Raw genomic sequence first — 14,242 nt, forward strand, 5'->3', positions numbered from 1 at the left:
AATTCAGTGCGGGAACTAGCCTCTGTGAATGACACTCAACACATCAGATATGTATCACACTCTGAGCGCAATCACAGAGTAGAACAGATGAGTGACTGGTGGGTGATAATTAGCCTTTCCCTTCCATCTCTGACGCAACACAACAGATACTAACCATCAAAAGACCTGCAGGTTTCTGGATGACCTATACAAATCTCTGTATGTGTCCCCTGCACACAGTTCTGACACCAAATTCCTCAAAATTTAGCAAGTTGCTATGATAGATTTCACTGATGAAAACTTTAAAACAGAATATACATGAATTTAAAGATATCTGTTAACATAAAGATGGTTCTGAAGAACATGGGAAGCAGCTAATTAACTTTATGCCTCCTGGTTTTACCTCTGTGTTACTGCATGAACCATACAGTGTTAACAGCTAAAGCCAGATGGACACAGGCCTGTCTCATTATCACACTGACATGATAATAATAATCATATCAGTATTATTATGAATAAATACTGATAACTGTGTTTCAGGTTATATAAATACACACAGAGGTGCAAAATGAGAGTTCAGTAAGTAATGTGCCATTCTTCCCCAACTAAGCAAAAAGATGAAGTCTGACCACCTGTAACGTCACTAACTCTGAAAAGCCACAGTAGACCTTGGCACCTTTATTCTTACAGTGCCACATCTGTAGTACACATTAGTGACAAGGCAGATGCTAGTTGTGGTTATGGTGGTGACAAGGCATTTCTCTCCAACAGGAGTATTGAGGACCTGTTGTCAGATGCCTTAGCTTTTTATCTGCTTAGTTCTGTGTTTAATTATGCAGAGCAACTTTAGCAAGCACATAGAGCTCCTACCTTGTATATCATATTCACTTAAAACGATTACTTCCAGTCTGAAAGACTTTGCTGAAATACTCAATATTGCCGTGGCAGCAAGTAGACTTTTTGGGTACATACAGTTTACTTCACAGTTAGATTTTTATCATAGAAACATCACGCACAGCAAAGAGAATTTCTAATACTTTTTCCTCATAACTCTAGACCTCTCTGACTGCCCAAATCACCTCTTAGATGAAAAATGTTTTTGTCTCACCCTTACACGGGAAAGAAAGATAACCTCTACCCTTAATTCCTGCTCCAGTAAGCCAAGCAGGACATCATTGATTGCATCGAGTTTACAACTGCAACGAATTAATCCACACAGAGATCCCCACTTAGCTTAGCACGCTATGAAGAGTTAGGAAAGCATGATGGAAAGAAAAATGCTCCAAAGAAAAATACCTTACAAAGAGAGCATTCCTCACACACACACACACACACTGATCACAATTAGTTGTATTAATTGTGAATCCATTTGCTCAGACAGAAGCAGGACTGCTAAAACTGACAAGATCTGCTTAAGATAAAACAACGTCACCAGTACAAGACATCCAGCATCTAGATAGCAAGAGTCATAATTCTTCTGTTAATCTATGTTTAAATTCCTGCTCTTGCTTAATAGCTGCTGTGGGATATGTTTAGTTCTAAACCAAATCCCACATCCCGGATCACTTGGGGATTAACAACGCTTAACGTTTTCTAATAGAGCCCTACAGAAATTACTTTATAGCTCAAATATGAAAGGTATTGCTTTATTGTATTCCACAACCCCAGTGATAATTACATTTGCTCTGTTTAATCATCCTAAAATTAAAATTTTAGAGTGATGAAAAATCCATCGACTTGTAAATTGTTTTTTTTCTTTAATAATTAGGTTCTAACAGATATCAAACATACTTTAGCATCATTAGTTCACAGGTATCTTGCAAGGCAGCTCTGAAAAGCACTTCCATACCCTAAGGGTCTCCGCTGTCAGCTGCAACTTCTGTTTCTACTGAAATATAGCAACCGCCTTTTCTCACTTCCCTATGCTTAACTGGATTGCTTGCAGAACATCTTAGATCACCCTCATCTGGCTCCAAGTGAAACAAAAGGGGAATTTATACCATTATACCCCTAAAAGGGGTCTTCAAGATATTCAGAATATTCAAAACAAAAGATAAAGCTACTTGTGAATCAAAGCTGTTTGCATTTGACTATACACCTACAAAGCAGTAATACTTTAGAAGACATTCCTCTAAAACCCTCACTTAGGAAATAATAGTGAACACATGGAAGAACTATTAGGAGTCAAATAACGGAATATGTGCAAAAGTAAGATGTTGATAAAAAAGTGTCACCGCCCCCACCCCCAAATCTCACAAACTATCAGCATACAAGTTTGGGAGGAAACATGTTCTTACCTAGAGTCATCCAGCTAATAATTTGATTTAATATGGGCAGTCCTTGTTTGTTCTTGAGACTGTCATGGGTGCTGCTCACAACATATGTTGAAAGTGCAACACTCAACATCTAGAATGAAGAAATCAGACAATCAAACATAATTAATGCATGGATCTCTGCCATCCCATACTAAATATGTAAATATACTTTAGAGCTGCATAAACACCTCATCTGAATCATCATAAGAACAGGAAGTCTGCTTTTTAAAACTTCCTTCTATTTTTTTAAATTCTTATTATTTATTTGTGCTATTTTAAAATAGTTTAAACAAGTGGCCTGGATCACTGATTTGACATGATATGCCCATTGTCAAGAGTAACTCCTTAAACACTCATGCAAACCACAGAAAATATATGCCCCCAGTTTTTTAAGGCACACTTGTCCTCAAACAGCATCCATAAAGAACTAGCAGAAGATCTGGCTTTGCTGCAGGATCAGGTACAGGGTGCAAGGGAAGGACACTTAAGGAAAGAGCTTTGCATGGGCAGTGCAGCTCCTGTAAGAAGAGACAGCAGCAACAGAGCAGAATGGAGGTGGATTTAAAAGATGGAAAGAAGCTGCAATCTTAGCAGACTGTTAAAACAAAACTGTCCGAACCACCTCAAGCAGAGCCTTCTGCCTTGGAGAAGCAGTGAAGCTGAAAAGGGATTTTTTTCTTGACTAATTCCAGAGACACCACTGAGTCAATCAAGTAGGTGCAAAAGTCCTTAGGAAAATTACCCCATGAGTCAGTTATTTTTGAAAGATGACAATTATCCAAGAAAACGTTTGAGCCAAGCTTTCAATTACTGCTATTTATTCACAACTCCACAGTTCCACTAAAAGGCAAATCAAGCATGCACAGTACTTTGCAAACATGTGCTTTTGAACTGCATTACAAGATATAATTGCTGTTGTGGCTTTTTTAGCGCAAAGCAACTACGCAGTGTTCACATCCATCATTTTTTACCATATGAATAGCTGCCATTCCCCTGCCAGACACAGTGATAGCTAGAGTGGTACCTACAGAGGATACACTTGGCATCAGCATCCTTTTTTAGCCTGGTTTTATCTGTGCTCAGTATCTGCTGCTTCTATTTAATTTCAGGCCACAGGAACATGTAACTTGCATTGCTGTGTGAAATCAATAATCTAGGTCAAAGCATTAACCCTCCAAAAGCTCAGGGAATTGGCCCCTTCAGACCTCTGATGTTTATTTGTGATGCTTTTGCTGTATTCAGGCCAGATCTCTCCCCTTTGATATATCTTTTCAACTTCTTTTAGTGTCATGAGCTCTGGTAATCCCTCTGCTAGCCCCTAGCTATTTGTGAAGTCATTTTGCACTCACTTTGTGTCATATCCCATAATGTATCTTGTGCCTTGGAAGACTTGTGATGACCTGGGCACGTTAGTAAACCCAATTTACTGCTGCTAGATCTATCCCAGTGTCTAGGGAAGGGCTCAGCATCTGCTTTTGAGACTCCTGTGTTAACAGTTTAAGTAATGTTCAAACTGCTCTCAGCTTTCACCAGCACCTCCAGGACTGTGGAACAGCACAGAAGCAACTTGGAGACACAAATTGAGGTCTAAAGCTAAGAATCTGTCTTCTTTCCACCTTCACAACCTTCCTTGAAGTTCAGAGATTATTCTTGAATGGCTTGAGAGTAGGCCTCTGAGAAACACTCATCCACAGGTTGCAGCTCGAAAGAGGAAATTAAGGGTGACATCTGCAGTCCCAACACCTCTTCACCAGCAGCTCTGTCTGGGATCTCTAAGTATCTAACATGATAACAATTCATAGAGAGAATGTAGGAGAACCAGTACCATCAGCTGGACACTGTACAAGACTAGTTGAAAACACTCCTGTCCCCAAGTTCCACCAATATGACATGGATTCCTACTGTTTATTTCTCCTCCTAATTTAAAGAAAACTAATAAACTGACCACCTTGGACCCACGTGAAATTCAAGCCTCCTAGAATAATAATGTAGCCCAATATTATCAACCAATGGAAACAGTAGTGTTTTTGGTAGTGAAGCAGAAACTGGGCTCCACCTATGAAACCACTGGCAAAGAGAAACTGGTATTCTCTACAGCAAAAAAATTTAAGTTGTACGGTAACCACTGTAGTAGTGTAGCTGATAGATTATAAATAGTCCTGTTTTCACCATTCCTGGTCTTAGTGACTTCTCAAAGATCACTGAATCATTTAGGTTGGAAAAGACCCTGAAGATCGAGTCCAGCCATTAACCTAACACTGCCAATTCCAACACTAAACCATGACCCTAAGCACCACATGTACACAGCTTTTAAATACTTGCAGGGATGGTGACTCAACCACTTCCCAGGTCAGCCTGTTCCAATGCTTGATAACCCTGTGGATGAAGAAATTTTTCCTAACATCCAATCTAAACCTCCCCTGGTGCAACTTGAGGCCATTTCCTCTTGGCATATCACTTGCTACTTGGGAAAAGAGACTGACACCCACCTTACCAGAAGACAGAAGTAGCATTACCAAAAGACAATTCTCTTCTTGCCACAGCAAACAAAATACAGCAAAAAAATTATTCCTGGTTTAACAATATCAAGAGAAAACCTGAGAAACTCTTGGCAATTTTTAGAAATTGTGAGGGTGTAATTAGTATCTTTTGCCTCAAACAGTGACATATACCAAAACTTCAAAATTAGGTCTAAACATAACTGAAGTTTTTGTAACAGAAATGTAAATGTAGCCATAAGAAGTTACTCAAGCTTGCATTTTTACATTTTAAAATTCTGTATTGATTCACTTTTGCTGAAAACTTTCTTTGATCATGCTGTTCGGTTGTCTGGGACTTTTTTGTTTCTTTGAGTCTAATACCCATGTTGGAAATCTACAGCATGTAGGTACAAAACCCAGTGAATAAATGACAGGCCTGTAAATGGCCTCTCTAACCCATACAGGTATGTAGTTCATACTCATTTGCTAAGGTGTACACTCTGTCCCATCCACGGAGAAACCAACACAAAAATACATAGTTCAGGGAATTATCTCTTCTGTGGAAGACTACACACAAACTGATGGGTTTTCTGCCTACTCTGATGGTCTCTGCCAACTCAGATTTCTTTTTGACCGCAAGGAGAGCAATGAATGTAATGGAACAAGCTTTGTTCGCTAACAGGCATGATATCTTCACTACAGGCTAATTCCCAGATGGAAGATGAAGCTCACTTGGAGAAGAAAGTTGTCTTCAGAAAAGAAAAAAAAATAACCATAAGCACAAAAAAAAGACTAGGCTATGTTAAATCCCTCTTTCTGAAGCAGGAGGAGAACTGAAAAGCGAAGTCTCTTTATTCAGATGTCAACTGAAATCAACTTGTGAAGAACAACTCAGGCAAATAAAAACTACTCAAACCTTTGGGAAATATTATCTTATTTCTTATATGAAAATGGATCTCATCCCAAATAAGCAGATGCAAAAATCTGAGGTGAGGTGAAATGAAAGATTTTAAAAAGTTTCTTGCACAGACACTACCAAAACAAAGAGGAAAAGGAATCAAAAGGAAACAAGGGAGTTGGGATCCTGATCAGAGAAGTTTGGCCAGATCAGTAGGCTTTTTGCTAAAAGAAGAAAACCTAGAAACACCAGCTATTCCTTCTCCATTGTGTAATTTAAAGGCTTTAGCCAGAGCTGAACCAATAAAAGATGTTAGCAGAGTGGCTAAGGGAATTCCCAAGATAAACTATAAAGTGTATGAGGAAGGGACGCCATATTTTCCCTTCCACTTCAGTCAATACTTGTAGAAAAGTGGCACACAAAGAAGAAACATCTGTAGCAAATTAATTTATCTTCTCATTCCCCAAAATGAAGAAACATCAAACAACCAATCTGAGTTTCCTGTCTAGGAAGGAACAATGTTATCAGAGGAAAGCATAACCTTCAGTGACTGCCTCCAAACACCACATATGAGATACAAAAACTATTTAAGAAACGCCTTGTCAGATATACAAAGCAGGAACCTGATGGTGTGTGCTTATGTATATGAATGTCAGTGCCCTGATCACTGTCATTGCAAAATAAGTATGTTTCATCTGATTAAACAATTCGTCTCATGCTTAAAACTGCTTGGGAGTTGTAACTCTAAACTCATGTGTTCAAAATGGTCCAAATCAGCATTTTTGAAGATTACTCCTTTGCCTGTCCCCACTGAAAACTCCAACTCAAAAGTAAAAGCAGAACAAGGGAATTATGTTGCCTAAAAATACCAGTCTTCCGACAAATGTTTTCCTTTGTATTCCTGTACACTTCAAAGCAACTAAACACAATCTAACCTCAAAACAAGTTACTTATTTAGAAACATGTGTAGTGCCTCTGTAATATCCTTCTCCCCCTCTAGATCTGAATAATCTACCCTCCCAGTCCTTTCCTTACCCAGAGTGTGAATGGTGGATCCCAAGTAAGATTCTGAAACAAAAATCTAATAGAGACTAGTAATTAGATGTCACTACTGTAAAATATCTTCTGATTAAGGAACCATTTAAGGATCTTCATGATATTCTTAAAGGGGTTGGAAGAAAAACGAAGACGTTACTCCCTGAAAAATCAGGTTGAACATTTTCATCTAATTAAGTATCTCAGGACTGCAAGTGAATTTCCTGATTCTCCAGTTAGCTCAACAGTAGCCTGGCATTACTTTCTGACTACAGATCTATTTCATCATCATCATCATTTGTGAGCTTCTCCACAAAGTTACACCATGTGAGGTGCTCCAGCAGTTGTGTGGTGAGTTGGTGTCAGCTGGCTGCCAGATGCCCAGCTGGCTGCTCTCTCACTCCTCCATCCAGTGCAAGTTGTTTTCAGGCACTGAATGGAGAAATCCACTGCTGAGTATATACTGGAAATATCTGTCCTAAACGCTTAGGGAAGGAACCGATTATCTCTTTTCCACATGTTAACTGGAAAAGTGAAAATACCGCTACATTATCGATGTGTGCATGCTCAGGTAGAGGCCTTTTAAGCATTCATTATTCTTTCCTCTCCTCCTTTTAAACAATTTGAGCTCCATTCCTATATCACTGATACAATGAATACATTGCTTAGCTCAGTAAGAAACTCCAGCACATAATAAGTCATAACCAATAAAACTGCTCCTGAAATAAAATCATTATCTTGTAATAAGTTAAAAAAAACCCCTAAACACGACAGCAGACATGCAAGGTATTATTAGAATCTTAAAAGCTCTCTAGAACTTAATTAGCACCTACTAAGAAAAGATCTACCTATTTCATGAAGGTATAAAGAAAAAAAAAAATCTCATTTTTCATCTGAAATAAGATTTAACCAACAGAAAACCAGCTCAGTATCAGTCTCGCATTGTTATTCAACAGCCAGAAACTGGAAAGAACCCCTTGAACCAGCAAGCCCGTCCTTAGGGTGCATGTGCAATTCTTGCAAAGGTCACTGGAAGTTACATACACAGACTGCAGGCAGGACAAACTCTCTAACTCACTGAGTAGGGCATCAAAATGTGTATGCGCATCTTTGTATCAATACATATAGATACGCACGGGATGAGCTTTTGAGAACACAGCATTATGATATTTAAAAAAGCATATTACCATGAGTCCATGGTCCTCTTGAAATAGTCAAGGAGAACACTCTTAGGAACAATAATTTCCTTCTTGAATATTGTGGCCTTGGTAGGAAAATGTTCTTAGAAATTATGTAAAAATTTCCACGTAAAAACCCTCTAACATTCAGAATTACTGAGAAGTGGCAACTGACCTGATAAAAATGTACTTTCAGATCTTCATTATTTCTGTACTTATTTTTGCTGTTACAGAGAGATGCCAATGAGAAGCAAGAGATCAAGAGAGTCAGCAAACCAGCTGCTATTCTGTAAAATGAAAAAAAAGAACAAAATAAATCCCAGGAAATATCATCAAAAGGTTCAGGAAATTTTCATAAAAGTGTTCTTCACTAAGATGAAATAATTCACTACAGTATCCAGACTTAATATGTTGAGGAAATTTCAACACCCAACTTTAAAAAACCCCCCAAATCCAACCTAGAATCAAGTGTGGTTTGGTGTTTTCCTTTTTTTTTTTTTTTTTTTTTGGGGGGGGACGGGGACACACGATGACGACAGTGGGCACAGTGTGGGTGTTTGTTGGTTTGTTGGTTTTGTTTTGGTTTTTGGTTTTTGTTTTTTTAATACAAGCTTGCCATCCACAAATACAGTCATGCCTTTTCCATGGCAGTGGCAAAAAAATCTGCATTTTGGCCACATGTCTGATCTGTTATCCACTATTTTAGGTACTTCCGACTACATCCGAATAATTTGAACACAATGGTAACAGTGACTGATGATCTAAACTTGGTGGTTTCAAGGTTTGTCATGTTCATCATCTAACAGGGTAATTACACCACCATTACTATCAAATGTATAGCTTTGTTTAAATGCAACAGCAAGACTAACAGGAAGATTGTCATTCATCAAGTAAACGCAGAGAAAAAATACTGCTTGACATTGAATAAATCTGCTAATTATGATGCTGTTTCAAAATAATAGACATGATTCACTAAAAGATCAATACTAATATCACCTCCAACTGTCTCCATCACCACACAAGCAGAGGAACTGTAAAGGCAGCAGAAGTTTTGCATGTATTTTTCTGTCATGCTACAACCTTGATATGGAAGTAGTCAAACCACACAGTCCTTGCTTCTACTTGTCCCTTGGCAACTCGACTGAGAGACTACTGACAAAAATGCCCATTTGTGATTGCTCCACTCACTGTGTTTTCTCAGGCATAACACAAAAATGTACAAATACCTCACATATTCAGTAAAATCATTCTACACAGGCATATCTCAATAGCAATTTTCAAGTAATGATCTAATCAGTACAGGAACACAGTTGCTGGCTACTCACTCACAGAATGGAGGTTGGAAGTTATCTCTGGAGATCAGTCCAGTCCAACTCCCTACTCAAAGCAGTGCCAACTACAGCAGGCTGCTCAAGGCCATGTCTAGCTGGGCGTTGAATACTTCTACCGATGGAGACTCCACTACCTCTCTGGGGAACATGTTCAAATGCTTGACCTCTCGCAGCATAAAAAAGCTTTTTTCTTATGTTTAGATGGAATTTTCTGTATCTGAATTTTTGCCCATTTCTTTTTGCTTCACTGGATGCTGAGAAGAATTTGTCTGTCTTCTTTATTCTTCTCCCCCAGACAGGTATTTACATACTTTGATAAAATCCTCCCGAGTCTTCTCCAGAATAACCAGTTCTAACTCACTCAATCTCTCCTCCAGGATAAGTAGTCCCAGCTCTTGCTCGCTCTCCTGTGACAGATGCTCTAATCCCTTACTCATTTTAATGATTATTCTCTGGACCTGGTCCAGTATGTCCACATCTCTCTTTCCAGAGAGACCGTAACTGGACACAGCGCTTTCAGATGCATCTCGTCAAGGCTGAGTAGAGAGAAATAATCACCTTCTTCATCATCATCCTGATGATGCCAAGGATACCACTGGCTTTCCTGCAAGGGGCACATTGTTGGCTCATGATTAAACCAGTTGGTCCAAGCCTATCCTGGTGCATGGAAATTATTTCTGCTCAGATGCAGGATTTTGCACTTCCCGTTTTTGAATTTCACAAGCTTCCTGTCTGCCCATTTCCCCAGCCTGTTGAGGTTCCTTTGAAGGGCAGCACATCCGTCCGTTGCATCAACCAATTCTCCCAGTTTTGTTGAGGTGACAAACAAGTACAAATTTGTTGAGAGTGAATTCTGTCCTATCACATAGGTCACTAATGAAGATGTTAAACCAGTATTGGCCCCAGTACACCACTAGTGACTGGCATCCAGCTGGACTTTGTGCTGCTGATCACAATCCTTTGAACTTGACAGTTAAGTCTGCTTCCAGTCCACCTCACTGTCCACTGATCTAGTGTCAAAATAAACAACATTCACTGCTCTCCAGTTGTCACTGAGCCAGTCTTTTCATCTTAAAAGGCTACCAGGTTCGTCAAGCATAATTCCCCCTTCATAAATTCATGCTGACTACTCCCAGTCACCTTCTCGTCCTTCACATGTTTATAAAAGGTTTGTTTCCAGATTAGTTGCTCGAGTACCTTTTCAGGGATTGAGGTGAGGCTGACCAGCCTGTAGTCCCCTGGATCCTCCGCTTGCCCTTCTCTGAAGATAGCAGTGAGAACATCTGTTTTCTTCCAGTCCTCAGAAACCTCTCCCACCAGCCATTGCCACAACTCTTTAAAGATTATCACAGTGACATTGGCCAGCTCCCTCAGCTCTTTCAGGTGTATCCCATCAGGGCCCATAGACTCATGCAGGTCCAACTTGTTGAAGCATTCCCTAACCTGATCCTCTTCCACTAAGGTTGTCTTCCTTGCTCCAGACTTTCCCACAGGTCTCAGCAGTCTGAAGGCTGGGGTTTCTGATAGTCAGTCCTACCAGTAAAGATAGAGGCAAAGGAAGGCCTCAGATTTCTCCTTGCCATTTATCACCAGGTCCCCATTCCAATCAGCAGCAGGACCACATTTTCCCTAGTCTTCCTTTTTCTGCTGTATGCTGTCTTGTGTCTTGTTTCACTTTACATCTCACCAGATTCGATTCCATGAGAGCTTTGGCTTTCCTAACCTATCCTGCATATTCCAACAGCATCTCTACATTCTTCCTGAGGCACCTGACCCTGCTTTCACCTCCTCTATGCATCCTTTTTATGACTGAGTTGAATCAGGAGCTCCCTGTACATACCATACAAGTTTAATTAAACTACTGAAGAAGCCCTGACCTGACATACAGTGTCATTGCTCAGGAACAGATTTAATAAATGCACCTATTTCTCACCAGCACCCTTATTTCTTCCTCTTGTATCTTCTCTCCCAGCATCTCCTTATCTTCAATATACTGAAGCGTCATATACATATATATTTTTAATTGTTGCTTCAAGCCTTTTCAGCTTCAAAACTCCCTTCATAAGATTCATACAGATGCAAACTGTTTCAGAGGTACAATGTTTCATTAGAAGAACAAATAGGAAGATGTACCACCTGGGTAAGGTGAATATAAAGAGGTGTCAGGGAAGAAGATCTGAAAGTAATTTAACTCCATTTTGATTTCTAAGCTGTGCTTAAATGTTCTAAGGAATAAAAAACCTCAGTTTGGACCAGCAGAAATATATACATGTGTATATACAGCTGAGAGGTTGTAATACAGCCAAAGCAAATCTATCTTGAATATTTCCAACAGTGCCCAAGCATCAAGACTAAGAAGGGTTTTCAACAGATAAGATTTAAATCACAGTGAAAAATATTGAGGGAGAATGTCAATAATTTTAGAAATATTTGGGCTTATAATTCTACCTGCAATCATACATTACTGCTCAAACCGAATCATTTAACAAGGATCAGGCACTCTGCCTCTGATGGGGCACAGTACCTTCTGCCAGACAGCAGAAGGAGCTGTTGCAGCCCGGGTCAATTCAAGCTTCTCTCTGCAGTAACTACAATGATACCGCAAGCCTAACACCTGCAGACCAACCACCTGGATTGCATCCAGATGTGACAGAATGTTTGTATGATGAAAGACTCGCTCACGAGAGGAGAAGGACAGATGACAAAGATGAACTACAAAAAATGCAAATCAACAACTGCAGAAAATCACAAGCAACATCAGAAAAGAAAATGAAGAACAGATAAGCAGAAGTGGAAAAAGAAGAGACAAGGGAGAAACAGAGGAAGACAAGATCTCTGCCTGTCCCGTATGTTCTGTTTCCCTGAATATATCATTAGGTACAGAGTGCTATTCAAAGACAGATTATTCAAAATTAGATGGAGGAATTCAGAAAGATGCTGTTAAAGTAAATTGCTTTTGAATAAATGTTCTTATTCACATACGTCAGTGCTATTTACCATGTTTGCACCGTAGTGACGGTCCTCCTTTAATGATGGCTTTTATTTTCATGTAAAATTTGCAAATTTTTGTATTGTGAGAAATGTTTCCCTCGACAAGAAATTAGAGAATAAGGCAAAAAGCAAATGGATGTGTCAAAAGAATTAAAAATCTATTTTCATTCACATTAGTGAATAACTGAGGACTCTATAATCATGCTATTTAAATTCTGAATTTCAATACTTGTCTCAGCCAACTTTCAATAATACAATTCCTCACATATATCAAAAGTCAGCCTAAATTTTGAATATCAAAGAGGGAAATAAAAAGTTTAAAGAACAACATAAGATTCTTACACGAGAGGAATGTTTGATTCTCTTCCTACAACAGGCATTAAAGGAAATACTGCCAGGAGCACACACAGAAGAGTCCAGATCAATGCTGTTGTCTAAAAAAACGGAAAACAAATGGGATTTTTTGGAGGTCATGTGGACAGGCAATTGTCTAATCAGAAAAAAATACTGAACTAACAGCTACTAGCATCTCCCACAGGCAAAACCCCCCTGAATCTATCAAGAGTAAAATTAACTGAAAAAAGGGCACAAGGTCATTGGTATTATAGTACTTCTATTTAATACAGAAAAGAATCTCATTTACACAGCTGTCAAAATCCTATCAAAGACAATATGAATTAAAGCTAAGCTCATACTTAAAAGCACTTTCTCAAAGTGTGGCCTTCAACCACACTGCAGTCGCTAGAAAGATGATGAGTAATCTTACGGAAGAAAGGAATAAAACTAATCTCATCAGAAGTTTGCAAGCAGCTAACTAATAACCTATTCTCTAGTAATATGGTAGCATTTTCCAGTCTTTGAATCTGAATGTAATTTGATTTAACCACCATAATCACCTAAGCAGTTCTCTAAATTCTTTGCTAGGAGGAAAAAAATCCCAACTTATGCCGGGTATTTTACTCTAAATAAAGACATTAAGAGCTAGCTATATCACTTAAGGGTTTCAAGCTCTAGTCAGCTTTAAGTTCCTGAAAGGAAATTTTCAGTGCTACGAAACATCTGTGTATATCCAGCTTTAAGGCAATTTACTTGATTACTGAATTACAATTAAAAAAACAGTAAATAAACAAATACAAGCCCCTATCTTGACAGTTCTTGCAGAGCAAGACATAGCAATTTGACTCAATTTTTTTTGTTGTTTTAATTAAATAGGTAACGTTATTCCAGAACTCTAGGTTTTAGGTATCCTGTGAAATAAGAGATGTTTGAATAAACTAATGGAAGAAATGTGTCTTATGTTAAAGGTTGTGCCACTTCACACGCATGTCTACAGAAGTCAAGTATTTTCCTGGGAAAAGAGAACAGAAAGCTGCCTCTGAGGAATGATGCATGTCAGCTTACTGCAGACAATAATGAATTGACAAGCATTTTTCAGTTTTCATCAAAATTTTTTTTCAATAAATGATCATATTACTTAAATGTTGGCACTTTCACCAATGAACCATGCACGTCAACACTTCTGTCACTGCGACAATTTGATAAATTATGTGTGTTGCATATGATTTTAAGGCAAGCATTTTTTAGTTATCATTAACAGAAAACTGCTAACTCCTAGCTACCCCAAAATTCTTAGGCAGCCTTATTACTTATTTTGTATAACAGATCTATCCAGATCATATTAAACTCACTTACCTTGCTACATGCTGCTCATGACAGAGATCAGAATAGGAGCATAACTGAACAAGAATCTAAAGGAGCATTCCAAAGAGACCAGTCCCAACATCCTAAGATACAATCAGCTGTTAGCCATTTAAAATGCTCTTTTTAAGGCAAAGGAATACAGTACCTTTGCTTGAATCCACAGCTGTGTGATCACTGGCCAGCCAGCAAATACAAGAAGACCAATAGTAAGCGTAGAGCGGTAGAAAAAGCTGAAGACCTAAGTAAAAAAAATAATCCAACAGAAGACTGAAAAACAAGCACATTAATAAAACTTACAATTACTCAAATAGGTAAAATGCTAGCAATGAGACAC

At 38.7% G+C, this 14,242-nt stretch overlaps 1 protein-coding gene across 5 annotated transcripts in view; it reads right to left on the reverse strand.

The window, feature by feature from the left end:
• Positions 1 to 14,242, reverse strand: part of PIGN (phosphatidylinositol glycan anchor biosynthesis class N) — a 107,010-nt gene that overhangs the window by 23,042 nt on the left and 69,726 nt on the right. For all 5 annotated transcript variants that reach the window (XM_074897869.1, XM_074897865.1, XM_074897866.1 and 2 more), the window contains exons 17-20: positions 14,054 to 14,146; positions 12,550 to 12,641; positions 8,061 to 8,172; positions 2,277 to 2,385 (exon numbers count right to left, since the gene is read on the reverse strand). In XM_074897869.1, the coding sequence (XP_074753970.1) occupies positions 2,277 to 2,385; positions 8,061 to 8,172; positions 12,550 to 12,641; positions 14,054 to 14,146 (406 nt within the window). The remainder of the gene's footprint in view (positions 1 to 2,276; positions 2,386 to 8,060; positions 8,173 to 12,549; positions 12,642 to 14,053; positions 14,147 to 14,242) is intronic.

The sequence above is a fragment of the Athene noctua genome, chromosome 2, assembly GCF_965140245.1.
Source record: "Athene noctua chromosome 2, bAthNoc1.hap1.1, whole genome shotgun sequence".
In the NCBI taxonomy this organism is placed as follows: Eukaryota; Metazoa; Chordata; class Aves; order Strigiformes; family Strigidae; genus Athene; species Athene noctua.